This window comes from Ranitomeya imitator, chromosome 10 (genome assembly GCF_032444005.1).
Source record: "Ranitomeya imitator isolate aRanImi1 chromosome 10, aRanImi1.pri, whole genome shotgun sequence".
Classification (NCBI taxonomy): Eukaryota; Metazoa; Chordata; class Amphibia; order Anura; family Dendrobatidae; genus Ranitomeya; species Ranitomeya imitator.
The window spans coordinates 4,291,493-4,305,693 of NC_091291.1; the positions used below are offsets into that span (position 1 = coordinate 4,291,493).

A 14,201-nucleotide genomic window follows, 5' to 3' on the forward strand; every position below is an offset into this window, starting at 1 on the left:
TTCAGTAAACCGACTGCTGGTGTGATGGAGTATATGGGGCACTTATATATGTATGAAGGGTCCTATGTTGAAGTTTTGTAGGACCTCAATGTTGGAAGCAAATATCCGAACAAAGGATCTGAATTTTCATCCACAATAATTATGTAGAAAAGGATATATATAGAAGAGGAGCTAATATGGATGACTAGAGAGGTAAGGGGCATAAGGATGATGCCGGAGAATGAGGTAACGGACGGTATCCAATAAATAGCATGAAATAAAGTAATCCTGGCCGAACTTCAGAGTAAAGAATAGGAGCAGCGGCTAATCAGCTCCGGTATGTAATGGGCAGGAGGAGTACATCAACGCGGTATCCGCCGCTGGTTGAATGGTTGATTCAACCAGCGGCGGATACCGCGTTGATGTACTCCTCCTGCCCATTACATACCGGAGCTGACCTGCATCGCTATTCCTCTCTGGAATTTTCTTCATGATGCTTTATGCATTAGATTACCACTGCTCCTATTCTTTACTCTGAAGTTCGGCCAGGATTACTTTATTTCATGCTATTTATTGGATACCGTCCGTTACCTCATTCTCCGGCATCATCCTTATGCCCCTTACCTCTCTAGTCATCCATATTAGCTCCTCTTCTACATATATCCTTTTCTACATAATTATTGTGGATGAAAATTCAGATCCTTTGTTCAGATATTTGCTTCCAACATTGAGGTCCTACAAAACTTCAACATAGGACCCTTCATACATATATAAGTGCCCCATATACTCCATCACAACAGCAGTCGGTTTACTGAAGAAGGTCTTTATGTTTGACCGAAACGTTTATTTTGCTGGACTGCTACTCAAAGTAATAAATTTTGATTTTCTTTATCATCACTATCCACTTAGTTGAGTGCCAAGTTATTTATCTACTATACCTCCACCGGTCAGACTGCAGCTGTATATAGAGGACCCCCACTGCTCCCCAATAATCCACTGATTACACTGAACATTATGTCCCCCGTATCCCTGCAGGCGGAGATACAGCGGGCCGAGCTGGAGCTGGCGCTGAACCGGCAGAGGACGGAGGAGGCTTGTGTGCGAGACGCGTTGTCCAAGATGAGTGCCCTGAACGAGAGCCTGGCCCAGGACAAGACCGAGCTCAACAGGATCATCGCTCAGGTAAGTGAGGCCGCGGACCCCCTCACCTCAGCCGCTCGTAATGTGTGTGAGGAGTCCGGCACATGATGAGGCCACGGACCCCCACACCTCAGCCCCTCGTAATGTGTGTGAGGAGTCCGGCACACGGTGAGGCCGCGGACCCCCACACCTCAGCCCCTCGTAGTGTGTGTGTGGAGTCCGGCACATGGTGAGGCCGTGGACCCCCACACCTCAGCCCCTCGTAATGTGTGTGAGGAGTCCGGCACACGGTGAGGCTGCGGACCCCCACACCTCAGCCCCTCGTAGTGTGTGTGATGAGTCCGGCACACGGTGAGGCCGTGGACCCCTCACCTCAGCCCCTCGTAGTGTGTGAGGAGTCTGGCACACGATGAGACCACGGACCCCCACACCCTCAGCCCCTCGTAGTGTGTGTGTGAGGAGTCCGGCACACGGAGAGGCCATGGACCCCCTCACCTCAGCCCCTCGTAGTGTGTGTGAGGAGTCCGGCACATGTTGAGGCCGCAGACCCCCACACCTCAGCCCCTTGTGGTGTGTGTGTGTGAGGAGTCCGGCACGGTGAGACCGTGGACCCCTCACCTCAGCTCCTTGTAGTGTGTGAGGAGTCTGGCACACGATGAGACCACAGACCCCCCACACCCTCAGCCCCTCGTAGTGGGTGTGTGAGGAGTCTGGCACACGGTGAGGCCGCGGACCCCCTCACAACAGCCCCTCGTAGTGTGTGTGTGTGTGTGTGTGAGGAGTCCGGCACATGGTGAGGCCACGGACCCCCACACCTCAGCCCCTCGTAGTGTGTGTGTGTGTGTGAGGAGTCCGGCACACGGTGAGGCCGTGGACCCCTCACCTCTGCCCCTCGTCGTGTGTGAGGAGTCTGGCACACGATGAGACCTCGGACCCCCACACCCTCAGCCCCTCGTAGTGTGTGTGTGTGAGGAATCCAGCACACGGTGAGGCCGCGGACCCCCACACCTCAGACCCTCATAGTGTGTGTGGAGTCTGGCACACGTGAGTTAGAAGCCTCGGAGTCGCCGGCACTCATGGCCGTCTCCGTCTTGTAGCTGGAGCAGCAGCGATCCTCCCTGCAGGGGCAGAAGCATGAAGTAGAGCAGGAGAAGGCCTCCATCAGGGACGAGCTGGTCCGCCTGGAGCAGGAGAAGCTGGAGTTGGACAGCGAGCGCTACGGGCTGGATAACTCCCTGCAGGCCATGGAGCAGAGCCGGGAGAAGCTTCTGCAGGAGCAGCAGGCGCTGCGCAAAGACCGGGCCAATGTGCAAGAGCAGCTGGGGCAGGTACGGGCGGGGGCCACAGAGCATGGAATTGTGGGTAGGAGCGGTCCCTGGTATAGGACAGGTGGGTGCAGAGCATTGTGGGTAGGAGTGGTCCCTGGTATAGGACAGGTGGGTGCAGAGCATTGTGGGTAGGAGTGGTCCCTGGTATAGGACAGGTGGGTGCAGAGCATTGTGGGTAGGAGTGGTCCCCGGGATATGACAGGTGGGTGCAGAGCATTGTGGGTGGTCTTGGGCCGCGCTGTGTGTGACCGTTCTGCTGCTTCTCTTCTCTGTTAGTTGAGCCGTCAGAGGAACGTCCTGAGCGAGGACCTGGTGCAGAGCCGCAGGGAGGTGGAGCTGCAGAGCGAGTGCCTCCTCCGCGCCTCCAGAGAGAAAGAGGCGCTGATGAAAGAGAAAGGCAGTCTGGTGGTCCAGCTGACCGCCTCCGAGAGAGAGAACCGGGCGCAGGCGGAGGAGATGGCCGCCCTCAGGTATACGGACCCCCGCCCTCCGGTATACGGACCTCTGGTATACGGACCCCCGCCCTCCGGTATATGGGCCCCCGGTATACGGACCCCCGCCCTCCGGTATACGGACCCCCGCCCTCAGACCTGGTCTCGGTCCATCCCCGGTGTAATTATACCACGCGGTTATGCTGGGCTTGGACCAGCCGTCATCACTGCTCTCCTGGGCACTATTGCTTGTTCTGATGTCTGTCGGCCAGAAGGGGGCAGCATCTGTGTAACCGCACATAGCTAAGCAGCAACTGAACACACAGGCGGCAAAACAGACCTCCGGGGCTGATGGGCATCGAAGCCCCCTTGAGACTGAATGAATGGGCGAGCCCTGGAACCCCTGCGGACTGGCTTGCTGACAGGCAAGCGTTGGTGCCCCAGCGTGACTAACTGACGGGCGAGCCCTGGAGCCCTCTTGGGACTAACTGACGGGCGGGTGATCACGGGAGCCCCCGCGGGACTGACTGACTGGCGGGTGAGCAGCGGATCCCCTGCGGGAGAGGCCGACTGGTGACTGATCCCGATCGCTGTCGGCCCCCACAGGTCGGAGAAGGAAGCGCTGGAAACGGCCCTGTACGACGTCCAACAGCAGCTCGCCCACATCACCCACCGCCGAGAACAGCTGGAGGGAGAGATGCAGGGTCTGCGGCTGGCGAAGGAGGCGTTACAGGGTGAGGTCGGCTGTGTGTGCACCCTGCTCCTCGGGGGCGGCCCCCCGATAGTCTCATCACCTTGTTTCCGGCCTGTAGTGGAGGCCGGCTGTGTGTGTGTGCACCCTGCTCCTCGGGGGCAGCCCCCCGATAGTCTCATCGCCTTGTTTCTGCTCCTGTAGTGGAGGCCGGGGCAGCGCAGAGGCTGATGGAGGCCGAGATCATGAAGCTGGAGCGAGACAAGGAGGCCGTGAGCCGGAAACTGATCGGCATGGAGGAGGAAGCGAAGATCACCCTGAAGAGCAGAGAGAAGGCTCACGAAGACGACGTGGAGCGGCTGCTGCAGGAGAAGGTGGGTCTGCAGCCCTGACTGGTAGAACTACAGGTCCCAGCGGGGCGTCTGTAGGTGGTGATGCTCGGTTCTGTGTTGCAGGATGCCGTCCGTCTGGAGCTGCAGGCGGAGAAGGAAGAGTTACTCCGCCGGCTGACGCAGGAGCGCGAGGAGCTGCTGGCACGGTACGAGACTGAGCGCGAGGAGCTGAGCGAGGAGATAGCGGCGCTGCAGCAGGAGCGCGACGACGGCTTGTTACAGGCGGAGAGCGAGAAGCAGCAGGTGAGGATGAGGGGGGTCCGGCACCGCGGCACGGGGCCCATATCACAGCCCCTCATCATCTCCTCCTACGTCTCAGGCTTTATCCCTGAAGGAGTCCGAAAAAGTCACTCTAAGTGAGAAACTGGGCAGCGCGCACAGCACAATGGCCGCCCTGACCCTGGAGATGGAGCGACACAAGCGGGAGAGCCAGGCGAGGCAAGAGCAGGAGCGGGTGAGTGAGGGGGCACAGCATCGCCTGTCCTCTGTCCCCCCCCCCCCCCTTACCAGGCAGCTGGTGGGATATTGGGGTCAGCGCTGCCACCGTGTCTCATCGCCCGTCCTCTAACCCCCCGTGTCTCATCGCCCGTCCTCTACCCCCCCGTGTCTCATCGCCCCTCCTCTACCCCCCCGTGTCTCATCGCCCGTCCTCTACCCCCCCGTGTCTCATCGCCCGTCCTCTACCCCCCCCATGTCTCATCGCCCGTCCTCTACCCCCCCGTGTCTCATCGCCCGTCCTCTACCCCCCGTGTCTCATCGCCCGTCCTCTACCCCCCGTGTCTCATCGCTCGTCATCTACCCCCCCGTGTCTCATCGCCCGTCCTCTACCCCCCGTGTCTCATCGCCCGTCCTCTACCCCCCGTGTCTCATCGCCCGTCCTCTACTCCCCGTGTCTCATCGCCCGTCTTCTAGCCCCCCGTGTCTCATCGCCCGTCCTCTACCCCCCGTGTCTCATCGCTCGTCCTCTACCCCCCCGTGTCTCATCGCCCGTCCTCTACCCCCCCCCCCCCCGTGTCTCATCGCCCGTCCTCTACCCCCCGTGTCTCATCGCCCGTCCTCTACCCCCCCGTGTCTCATCGCCCGTCCTCTACCCCCCCGTGTCTCATCGCTCGTCCTCTACCCCCCCCCGTGTCTCATCGCCCGTCCTCTACCCCTCCCCCCCGTGTCTCATCGCCCGTCCTCTACCCCCCGTGTCTCATCGCCCGTTGTCACGATTCCCCTGACCGCTGTCACCAATTGGTCAGGATTCCCACCGTGACCGTCACCCCTACGTCACGGATTGAGGTGACTTTAGGCCAACAGACGGCTATCACATGTGCAGGGGGGCTTATCTTAGTTATCCCTCCACTCCACGATGTGATGAAAAACCACACACAAGGCTATTGACCTCTTAGTTTACAGCAGGGGCTTATTCTAGGTATCCCACTGCTTTTCTATATACCACGAACTGCAGGGATTTATGTATATCCCACTTACAGTTCCACTTAACACTTGCAGCTCTCTGGCGCCCCCTTACTCTCAGGTCAGATTAGGTACTGCACCCTGGGTAATTAGTCGCCAGAAAGGCTGCCTGCTATGTACTGGCTATTGGGCACGCTGCAGCGACGCGATAACTACTCCCACTCAGGCAGGAACAATAATTATCAACCCCGCAGCCGCTTCAGCATCACCCAAAATTCTGCACACTATCGGTATCACTGCCACCAGCTTCGATTAAACGGGTCCGAAGCTAACCCAACACAACAGTAACAGTAGCGTATTTCCCTTCAGAGACTTAGGGTACGGTTTAGAACAGGAGAACGCACTAATATTAAATATTATATCCCATAAAAAAAATTAGGCAGTGCTTTATCAAAAATATTTTATAAAGATGTTATAAATGAGACAATTGCACATATGTACAAGGGTAATTATAACATAAAGGGAATAAATGAGAAAAAGCAACACTCACATGTTTAAAGCATGACAGGCAACCATACGTCCCAGCTCATTTGGACGTGTGCAGGGCTCTTCCAGGAGAAGACAAGAAATCAAGCAGAAAGTGACTCCTCAGAGCCTGCCAGACACTTAAAACATTAAGGCTGTGACATCACAGAAAGGCTGGCTTATCCAGACCCTCCTCTCTCTACATTCTGCCTAAACTTTAAACTATTTTCTCTGATTTCTATAACTTCGCTACAAAACATGTCAGAGTCCTAACATACTCATAATTCATCTCGGATTAACGTGAGCATTCTAATGAGATCAAATATGTCCTATCTGAGATACATATTTACAGAGAAAACCCTACTTCTTTACCAGATGGAGTTAGAAGCCCGAGTTTCATGGGATGTGTAGATACACCGAGTGGGAATACGAATATATATTTTCATGTTCCTAACGTAAACATGGTGCATAATATCGTCCAAAAACCAAACAAAGAATATTTCATGAATTTGGAGCCACTTTTCCAGTTTTAACTAGTGCAGGTGGGAGGGGTGAGGGACTTTCTCCTCCGAGCCTGGAATTTATGACCCCAGGGCAATAAAACCCCCTTCTAGCATACAGTCCGTAGCCCTGAGAGAAACAAGGAGAGTCAGCTAGGGAAGGGGGGGTTTAGCCCACCTCATGAGCTGACGAGCAACTAAACTTATATGATATTTCATACCATATCGTGACACCCGTCCTCTACCCCCCGTGTCTCATCGCCCGTCCTCTACCCCCCCTCCCCCCGTGTCTCATCGCCCGTCCTCTACCCCCCCCCCCCCGTGTCTCATCGCCCGGCCTCTACCCCCCCGTGTCTCATCGCCCGGCCTCTACCCCCCCGTGTCTCATCGCCTGGCCTCTACCCCCCCGTGTCTCATCGCCTGTCCGCTAAGCCTCCCCCCCCCCCTGTGTCTCATCACCAGTCCTCTACCCGCCCGTGTCTCATCGCCCGTCCTTTAACCCCCCATGTCTCATCACCCGTCCTCTACCCCTCCATGTCTTATCGCCCGTCCTCTACCCCCCGTGTCTCATCGCCCGTCCTCTATCCCCCCGTGTCTCATCGCCCGTCCTCTATCCCCCCGTGTCTCATCGCCCGTCCTCTGCCCCTCAGAATGCCATCGTCGCCCTGAACTCTGAGCTGAAGACTCTCCGGGTGCAGTATGAAGAATCTCTGGTGTCTCATGAGCGAGAGCTGAAGACTCTCCATGAACAAATCCGCGATCTGGGGCGACAGCGAGAGTCGGCGCTGCGGGAGGTGAGAGCGAACTCGAGGTGTCTGCAGGGCTGTCGTTACAGTGTGTCAGCGCAGACAATCCTCTGAACCTGAACTATGAGCGGCACAAATCTCTCCTGGAAAGTGTTCAGCCGACAGTAAGCAGAGGAGGACGCGGAGATAATGACGGAGCGAGTACATGGCGCCCCCTCTGGTCATTCACAGGTAGACGAGCTAAAGACTCAGCTGTGTGCGGTGGAGGACGCCAGGGACGCCGTGCGCCGGGAGCTGATCGAATCTCACCGTCGTGTGCGGGAAAGTCAAGAGGCGGCCGAGCTCCAGAAGAAGGAAGTCCTGGAGCTGCGCCGATCGCTCAACGATGAGTCCAAAGAGAAGGAAGCCGTGCAGAGATCCAACGAGGAGCTGCGGGGAGCGGTGCGGCGGGCTGAGGGCGAGCGCATCAGGTACAGCGGCTGCGGGAATCCTGACATGACATGTCCCCGAGGGGCAGTCATCCCACCCGAGCGCGATACATGGAGGCAGTAAACCCAAGGAACTCTGCTGTCCTGGCTACCGGCGCACCCCCGTGTCTGCCCTCCTTAGTCCCGGTGGGCCTCCGCGTCTGCAGTCGCGCCCCCGCGTCTGCCCTCCTGGCTCCCATAGTGCCCCCGCGTCTGCCCTCCCGTCGCGCCCCCGCGTCTGCCCTCCCGTCGCGCCCCCGCGTCTGCCCTCCTGGCTCCCATAGGGCCCCCGCGTCTGCCCTCCCGGCGCGCCCCCGCGTCTGCCCTCCCGGCGCGCCCCCGCGTCTGCCCTCCCGGCGCGCCCCCGCGTCTGCCCTCCCGGCGCGCCCCCGCGTCTGCCCTCCCGGCGCGCCCCCCGCGGCGCGCCCCCCGCGTCTGCCCTCGCGGCTACCGGCGCGCCCCCGCGTCTGCCCTCCCGGCGCGCCCCCGCGCCTGCTCTCTTGGCTCCCGTAGCGCCCCCACGTCTGCCTCCCGACTACCGGCGCGCCCCCACGTCTGCCCTCCCGCCACGCCCCCACGTCTGCTCTCCTGGCTCCCGTAGCGCCGCCGCGCCCCCACGTCTGCTCTCTTGGCTCCCGTAGCGCCCCCACGTCTGCCTCCCGGCTACCGGCGCGCCCCCACGTCTGCCCTCCCGCCACGCCCCCACGTCTGCTCTCCTGGCTCCCGTAGCGCCCCCGCATCTGCCCTCCCGTAGCCTCCCCGCGTCTGCCCTCCCGTAGCGCCCCCGCATCTGCTCTCTTGGCTCCCGTAGCGCCGCCGCGCCCCCACGTCTGCTCTCCTGGCTCCCGTAGCGCCCCCGCATCTGCCCTCCCGTAGCCTCCCCGCGTCTGCCCTCCCGTAGCGCCCCCGCATCTGCTCTCTTGGCTCCCGTAGCGCCCCTGCGTCTGCCCTCCCGTAGCGCCGCCGCATCTGCCCTCCTGCCGCGCCCCCACGTCTGCTCTCCTGGCTCCCGTAGCGCCCCCGCATCTGCCTTCCCGTAGCGCCCCCGCTTCTGCTGTCCCAGCTCCCGTCGCTCCCCCGGTTCTCCTCACGCACCATATCAGTGATCGTGGCTCTTGGGGGGCAGCGCTGATGCAGTAGGTTGAGGGGTCCTCATCTGTAGGGTCTTTCTGCAGCTTGAAGCGCTCTAATGAGGAGAAGGAGCAGAGACTTTCGGTGCTGGAAGAGTCTTGCGCAGCTTCAGAGAAGGACTCTGCGGATCTGCGCAGCAGCCTGCGGGAGGTGGAGCGCTCTCGGCTGGAGGCGCGGAGGGAACTGCAGGATCTGCGCAGACAGGTGAGCGGGACGGGGGGGAAGATTGGGGGCAGAGACCCCAGGAGTGCTGTTGTGATCTTACAGATGCATTAGTCCATAGCGCCCCAAAGTGTGTAGAACTACAACTCCCAGCAATGTCTATCTGCCCTCTCCCACATCTGTGACCGCTATCTTCCAGCTGAAGGTCCTGGATGATGAGGGTGCTCAGCGCGGCCGGGATCTGGCCGAGGTGCAGGCGCGTCTTTCTCTGTGTGAACAGCGCGAAGAAGAGGCGCGCAGAGACGGCTTCACCCTGAAACAGAAGCTCATGGAGACGGAGAGCGGCCGCGAGGCCACCAGGAAGGAGGTGAGCGCGTGTCCATGATGTGAGATGATGGGAGTCCTGCTCCATTACCGATGTCCCCTCCTCGCTCCACAGCTCAGCGCCCTCCAGAGGAAGCTGTCGGAAGTGGAGGGCGACTTCAGCCTCCGGGAGAGGGAGCTTCAGGGCAACCTGGAGGAAGCGCGGGGCAACGAGAAGAAGCTGCTGGACAACAGCCGCAACCTGGAGATCAAGCTGCTGGCGTCCCAGGAGGAGGTCGTCCAGGTGGGCCTGAGGCTGAGCGCCAGCGAGGGCCGCGTGCACGGGCTGGAGGCCGAACTGTCCCGGCTCGAGGGGCTGAAGAGAGAACTAGAATTTAAGCTCAGCAGCGTCCACTCCGCCCTGAGGAGGTCTCTGGGGATCGGCCGTGCCGGACGTACGCCGAGCCCAGCCGTGAGGGGCCGCAGTGGCTCCCCCAAGAGGACGTTCTCCCCACTGAAGGGTAAATCTATAGTGGTGACCCCGAGCATCATCCCGGGAAGACCCCCAACATCACCGTCCACTCTTCACCCAGGATATGACAACACCTACACCACCACCACTGACGGGCGCGGCAGCCCCATCCCCCGCACAGGAAGCCCGGAACGCAGCAAGACCCCCGAGAGGGCGACGTCTCCCACACGCGGGGAGCTGCTGACCGCTGACATTGACCCGGAGGTGATTCGTGGCGCCCTGCGGGACTTCCTGCAAGAACTGCGGGACACTCAGCGAGAGCGGGTAAGAGGCGGCGTCTCTGCGTGTATTAACCCTTCATCTGTTCTTTGTCCTACAAGAACCGGTCCCCGGCCGTCCCATACTGAAGGGGTTAAGTAAGATCACTCTGGATCTATAGGTCCAGTCTAACATTGGGTGACATTACTGAGGGGCCGGTCGTGTGACTGGCAGCGCATCAGGAGCTACACCCGAGACTGGCAGCGCATCAGGAGCTACACCCGGGACTGGCAGCGCATCAGGAGCTACACCCGGGACTGGCAGCGCATCAGGAGCTACACCCGGGACTGGCAGCGCATCAGGAGCTACACCCGGGACTGGCAGCGCATCAGGAGCTACACCCGGGACTGGCAGCGCATCAGGAGCTACACCCGGGACTGGCAGCGCATCAGGAGCTACACCCGGGACTGGCAGCGCATCAGGAGCTACACCCGGGACTGGCAGCGCATCAGGAGCTACACCCGGGACTGGCAGCGCATCAGGAGCTACACCCGGGACTGGCAGCGCATCAGGAGCTACACCCGGGACTGGCAGCGCATCAGGAGCTACACCCGGGACTGGCAGCGCATCAGGAGCTACACCCGGGACTGGCAGCGCATCAGAAGCTACACCCGGGACTGGCAGCGCTTCAGGAGCTACACCCGGGACTGGCAGCGCTTCAGAAGCTACACCCGGGACTGGCAGCGCTTCAGGAGCTACACATGGGACTGGCAGCGCATCAGGAGCTACACCCGGGACTGGCAGCGCATCAGGAGCTACACCCGGGACTGGCAGCGCATCAGAAGCTACACCCGGGACTGGCAGCGCATCAGGAGCTACACCCAGGACTGGCGCTGCCTGCACCCGGGACTGGTACCAATAGTAAAATTCGTTGTCTCTTTCAGGACGATCTGCGCACTCAGGCGGCCGTCGCGGCTCGGCAGATGGTGGAGATGGAGGCCGAGAAGGATGGAGCAACCACCCGGGTGCAGCAGCTGCAGAAAGTGCTGTCAGAGGTGGAGGAGGGTGAGAAGCCTCGGGGGATGTGATTAGCGGCTGCGCTGTGACCTCCTGTCTGATACATTTCTCAATACTCTTTAGGGAAGCGCGCCACGGACGGGAAGCTCAGCAACGTGCAGACCACCCTGATACTGCAGGAGGAATCGCTGCGACGTTACGAAAGGGAGCGCAAGATGGCGCTGGAGAAAGTGGCCAGCCTGGAGCGTAGCCTGCAGGCGGCCGAGAGTGAGCAGCGGGCAGCCCAGGTAACAGGACAGTACATAGTGTCCAGTATCGCAGGACCGACTGTGGGCGCTCGCCCCGCGCTCTGAGGGACAGACTGCTTGAGCTCGCCTCGCGCTCTGGGGGACAGACTGCTTGAGCTCACCCCGCGCTCTGGGGGACAGACTGTGGGCGCTTGCCCCGCGCTCTTGGGGACAGACTGTGGGCGCTCGCCCCGCGCTCTGGGGGACAGACTGTGGGCGCTCGCCCCGCGCTCTTGGGGACAGACTGTGGGCGCTCGCCCCGCGCTCTGGGGGACAGACTGTGGGCGCTCGCCCCGCGCACCGGAAGACTGATTGGGGGGGTACTCATACCGTGGCCAACACCGGGTCCTTGTCTTCTCCTGTTAGGGGTGTTAACTGTTCACCCTCTAATTTCTGACTCAGGAAAAAATAAATAAAATGAAAACAAACGAAACAAAACTCGACGGAGACAAACGGCGCCTGAAGGAAGTGCTGGACGCTGCCGAGAATCGCAACACGAAGCTGGAGCTGTCCCGGAGGGGACTGGAAGGAGAACTGCAGAGGGTCCGGCTGGTCCTGGCCGATCGTGAGGCTGAGATGCAAGAAACGCAGCAGCGGATAGAAGGGCTGCAGAGACAGGTGATGTGCGCAGATGTAGCAGAGCCGAGCATGTCGTATCATCCTGTGTGTTCACCACATTTACATAGGACTGCAGGTAACACTGAAAACTGCAGCACAAAACACCCCCAAGAGGATTTACACGGACCCCATACCGAGCTTTCTCACGTTACACTCACAAACTTCTAAGTATTTATTGGGATTTTCTGTGACACCAACACAAAGTTGCAAATATTAGTGACGTGTAAAGGAAATGATACAGGGGTGTACTAATTATTGTAATAATATAAATCTAAACATTCTGAGGTGCATTAGTTTTCACCCCCCTGGAGTCTGAGTGACCAATTGCCCCTAGAAGTCACATTATTAGTACATTGTGTCCCCCTGGGTGTGATTTCTTTTATAACTACAGTTGTTCTGTGGAGGCCTCAGCGGTTTGTGTGAGAATATTAGGGATCGAGGAGCATCATGAAAGCCAAGGAGCTCACCAGACAGGTCAGGGATAAAGATGTGGAGAAGAGGAAAGCCGGGATTTGTTATGAAAAATAGCCCAAGCTCTGAACATCTCACGGAGCACTGATCAATGCATCATCCAAACATGGAAGGAGTATGGCACAACTGCAAACCTACCGAGACTTGGCCGTCCACCTAACCTGACCCCCCAAGACATGGCCGTCCACCTAACCTGAGCCCCCCAAGACATGGCCGTCCACCTAACCTGAGCCCCCCAAGACATGGCCGTCCACCTAACCTGAGCCCCCCAAGACATGGCCGTCCACCTAACCTGAGCCCCCCAAGACATGGCCGTCCACCTAACCTGAGCCCCCCAAGACATGGCCGACCACCTAACCTGACCCCCCAAGACATGGCCGTCCACCTAACCTGACATGGCCGTCCACCTAACCTGAGCCCCCAAGACATGGCCGTCCACCTAACCTGAGCCCCCCAAGACATGGTCGTCCACCTAACCTGACCTCCCAAGACATGGCCGTCCACCTAACCTGACCTCCCAAGACATGGCCGTCCACCTAACCTGACCTCTCAAGACATGGCCGTCCACCTAACCTGACCTCCCAAGACCTGGCCGTCCACCTAACCTGACCTCTCAAGACCTGGCCGTCCACCTAACCTGACCTACCAAGACCTGGCCGTCCACCTAACCTGACCTCTCAAGACCTGGCCGTCCACCTAACCTGACCTACCAAGACCTGGCCGTCCACCTAACCTGACCTCTCAAGCCAGGAGAGCATTAATTAGAGAAGCAGCCGAGAGGCCCATGATCACTGGAGGAGCCGCAGATCCACAGCTCAGGGGGAGAATCTGTCCACAAGACAACTATTAGTTGTTTACTCCACAAATCTGCCCTTTGTGGAAAAGCAGCAAGAAGAAAGCTATAAGAAGTCCCATGTAGGGGCAAAGTGACCATGTGGAGTAAGGGCCTTTGGTCGCATGTAACCAAAAAGCTACATGTTTTGGAAAACTAACCCTATCCACCCTGAAAACATCATCCCCTCCATCACACATAATGGTGGCAGCATCCTGCTGTGGGGAGGCTTTTCCTCAGCAGGGGCAGGGAATCTGGTCTAAGGTGACGGGAAGATGGATGAAGCTGAATACAGGGTAATCCTGGAGAAAAGCTTGTCAGAGACTACAGAAGACTTGACCCTGGGGCCTAGATTCACCTTCCAGCAGGACAACGACCCTCAACATCCTGCCAGAGCTACAATGGAGGGTGTAGATCAGAGCATATTCCTGTGTGTGAACAGCGCAGTCACCGTCCAGACCCAAATTCCAGAGAATCTGTGACAAGACGTGAAAATTACTGATCACAGAGGTCTCCATCCAATGTCACGGAGCGAGGGGGCAAAAAGAGACAGACCCCAAAAGACTGCAGAGAAAGGTGGCCCTAGAAAGTACAGACTCCAGGGGGCTGAATACTAATGCAGCTCACAATGTTTAGATTTATAATATTACAATACTTAGTACACCCCTGTATCATTTCCTTTATACATCACTAATATTTGTTACTTCGTGGAAAAGTTCACAGGGTATGAAGACTTTTTCAAGGCACTGTACATTACTTGTCCTGTATCTGACTGCACCAGCAGAATAGTGAGTGCAGCTCTGGGGTATAATACAGGATGTAACTCAGGATCAGTAATGTAATGTATGTACACAGTGACTGCACCAGCAGAATAGTGAGTGCAGCTCTGGAGTATAATACAGGATGTAACTCAGGATCAGTAATGTAATGTATGTACACAGTGACTGCACCAGCAGAATATTGAGTGCAGCTCTGGAGTATAATACAGGATGTAACTCAGGATCAGTAATGTAATGTATGTACACAGTGACTGCACCAGCAGAATATTGA

At 58.3% G+C, this 14,201-nt stretch overlaps 1 protein-coding gene across 2 annotated transcripts in view; it reads left to right on the forward strand.

Moving 5' to 3' along the window:
* Nucleotides 1-14,201, forward strand: part of CROCC (ciliary rootlet coiled-coil, rootletin) — a 49,846-nt gene that overhangs the window by 30,723 nt on the left and 4,922 nt on the right. For both annotated transcript variants that reach the window (XM_069742044.1, XM_069742043.1), the window contains exons 16-31: nt 1,015-1,161; nt 2,217-2,447; nt 2,724-2,917; nt 3,485-3,612; nt 3,774-3,943; nt 4,025-4,204; nt 4,281-4,415; nt 7,038-7,181; nt 7,365-7,603; nt 8,776-8,935; nt 9,093-9,260; nt 9,333-9,717; nt 9,790-9,992; nt 10,871-10,991; nt 11,067-11,230; nt 11,633-11,848. In XM_069742044.1, coding sequence (XP_069598145.1) covers nt 1,015-1,161; nt 2,217-2,447; nt 2,724-2,917; nt 3,485-3,612; nt 3,774-3,943; nt 4,025-4,204; nt 4,281-4,415; nt 7,038-7,181; nt 7,365-7,603; nt 8,776-8,935; nt 9,093-9,260; nt 9,333-9,717; nt 9,790-9,992; nt 10,871-10,991; nt 11,067-11,230; nt 11,633-11,848 — 2,985 coding nt within the window. The remainder of the gene's footprint in view (nt 1-1,014; nt 1,162-2,216; nt 2,448-2,723; nt 2,918-3,484; nt 3,613-3,773; nt 3,944-4,024; nt 4,205-4,280; nt 4,416-7,037; nt 7,182-7,364; nt 7,604-8,775; nt 8,936-9,092; nt 9,261-9,332; nt 9,718-9,789; nt 9,993-10,870; nt 10,992-11,066; nt 11,231-11,632; nt 11,849-14,201) is intronic.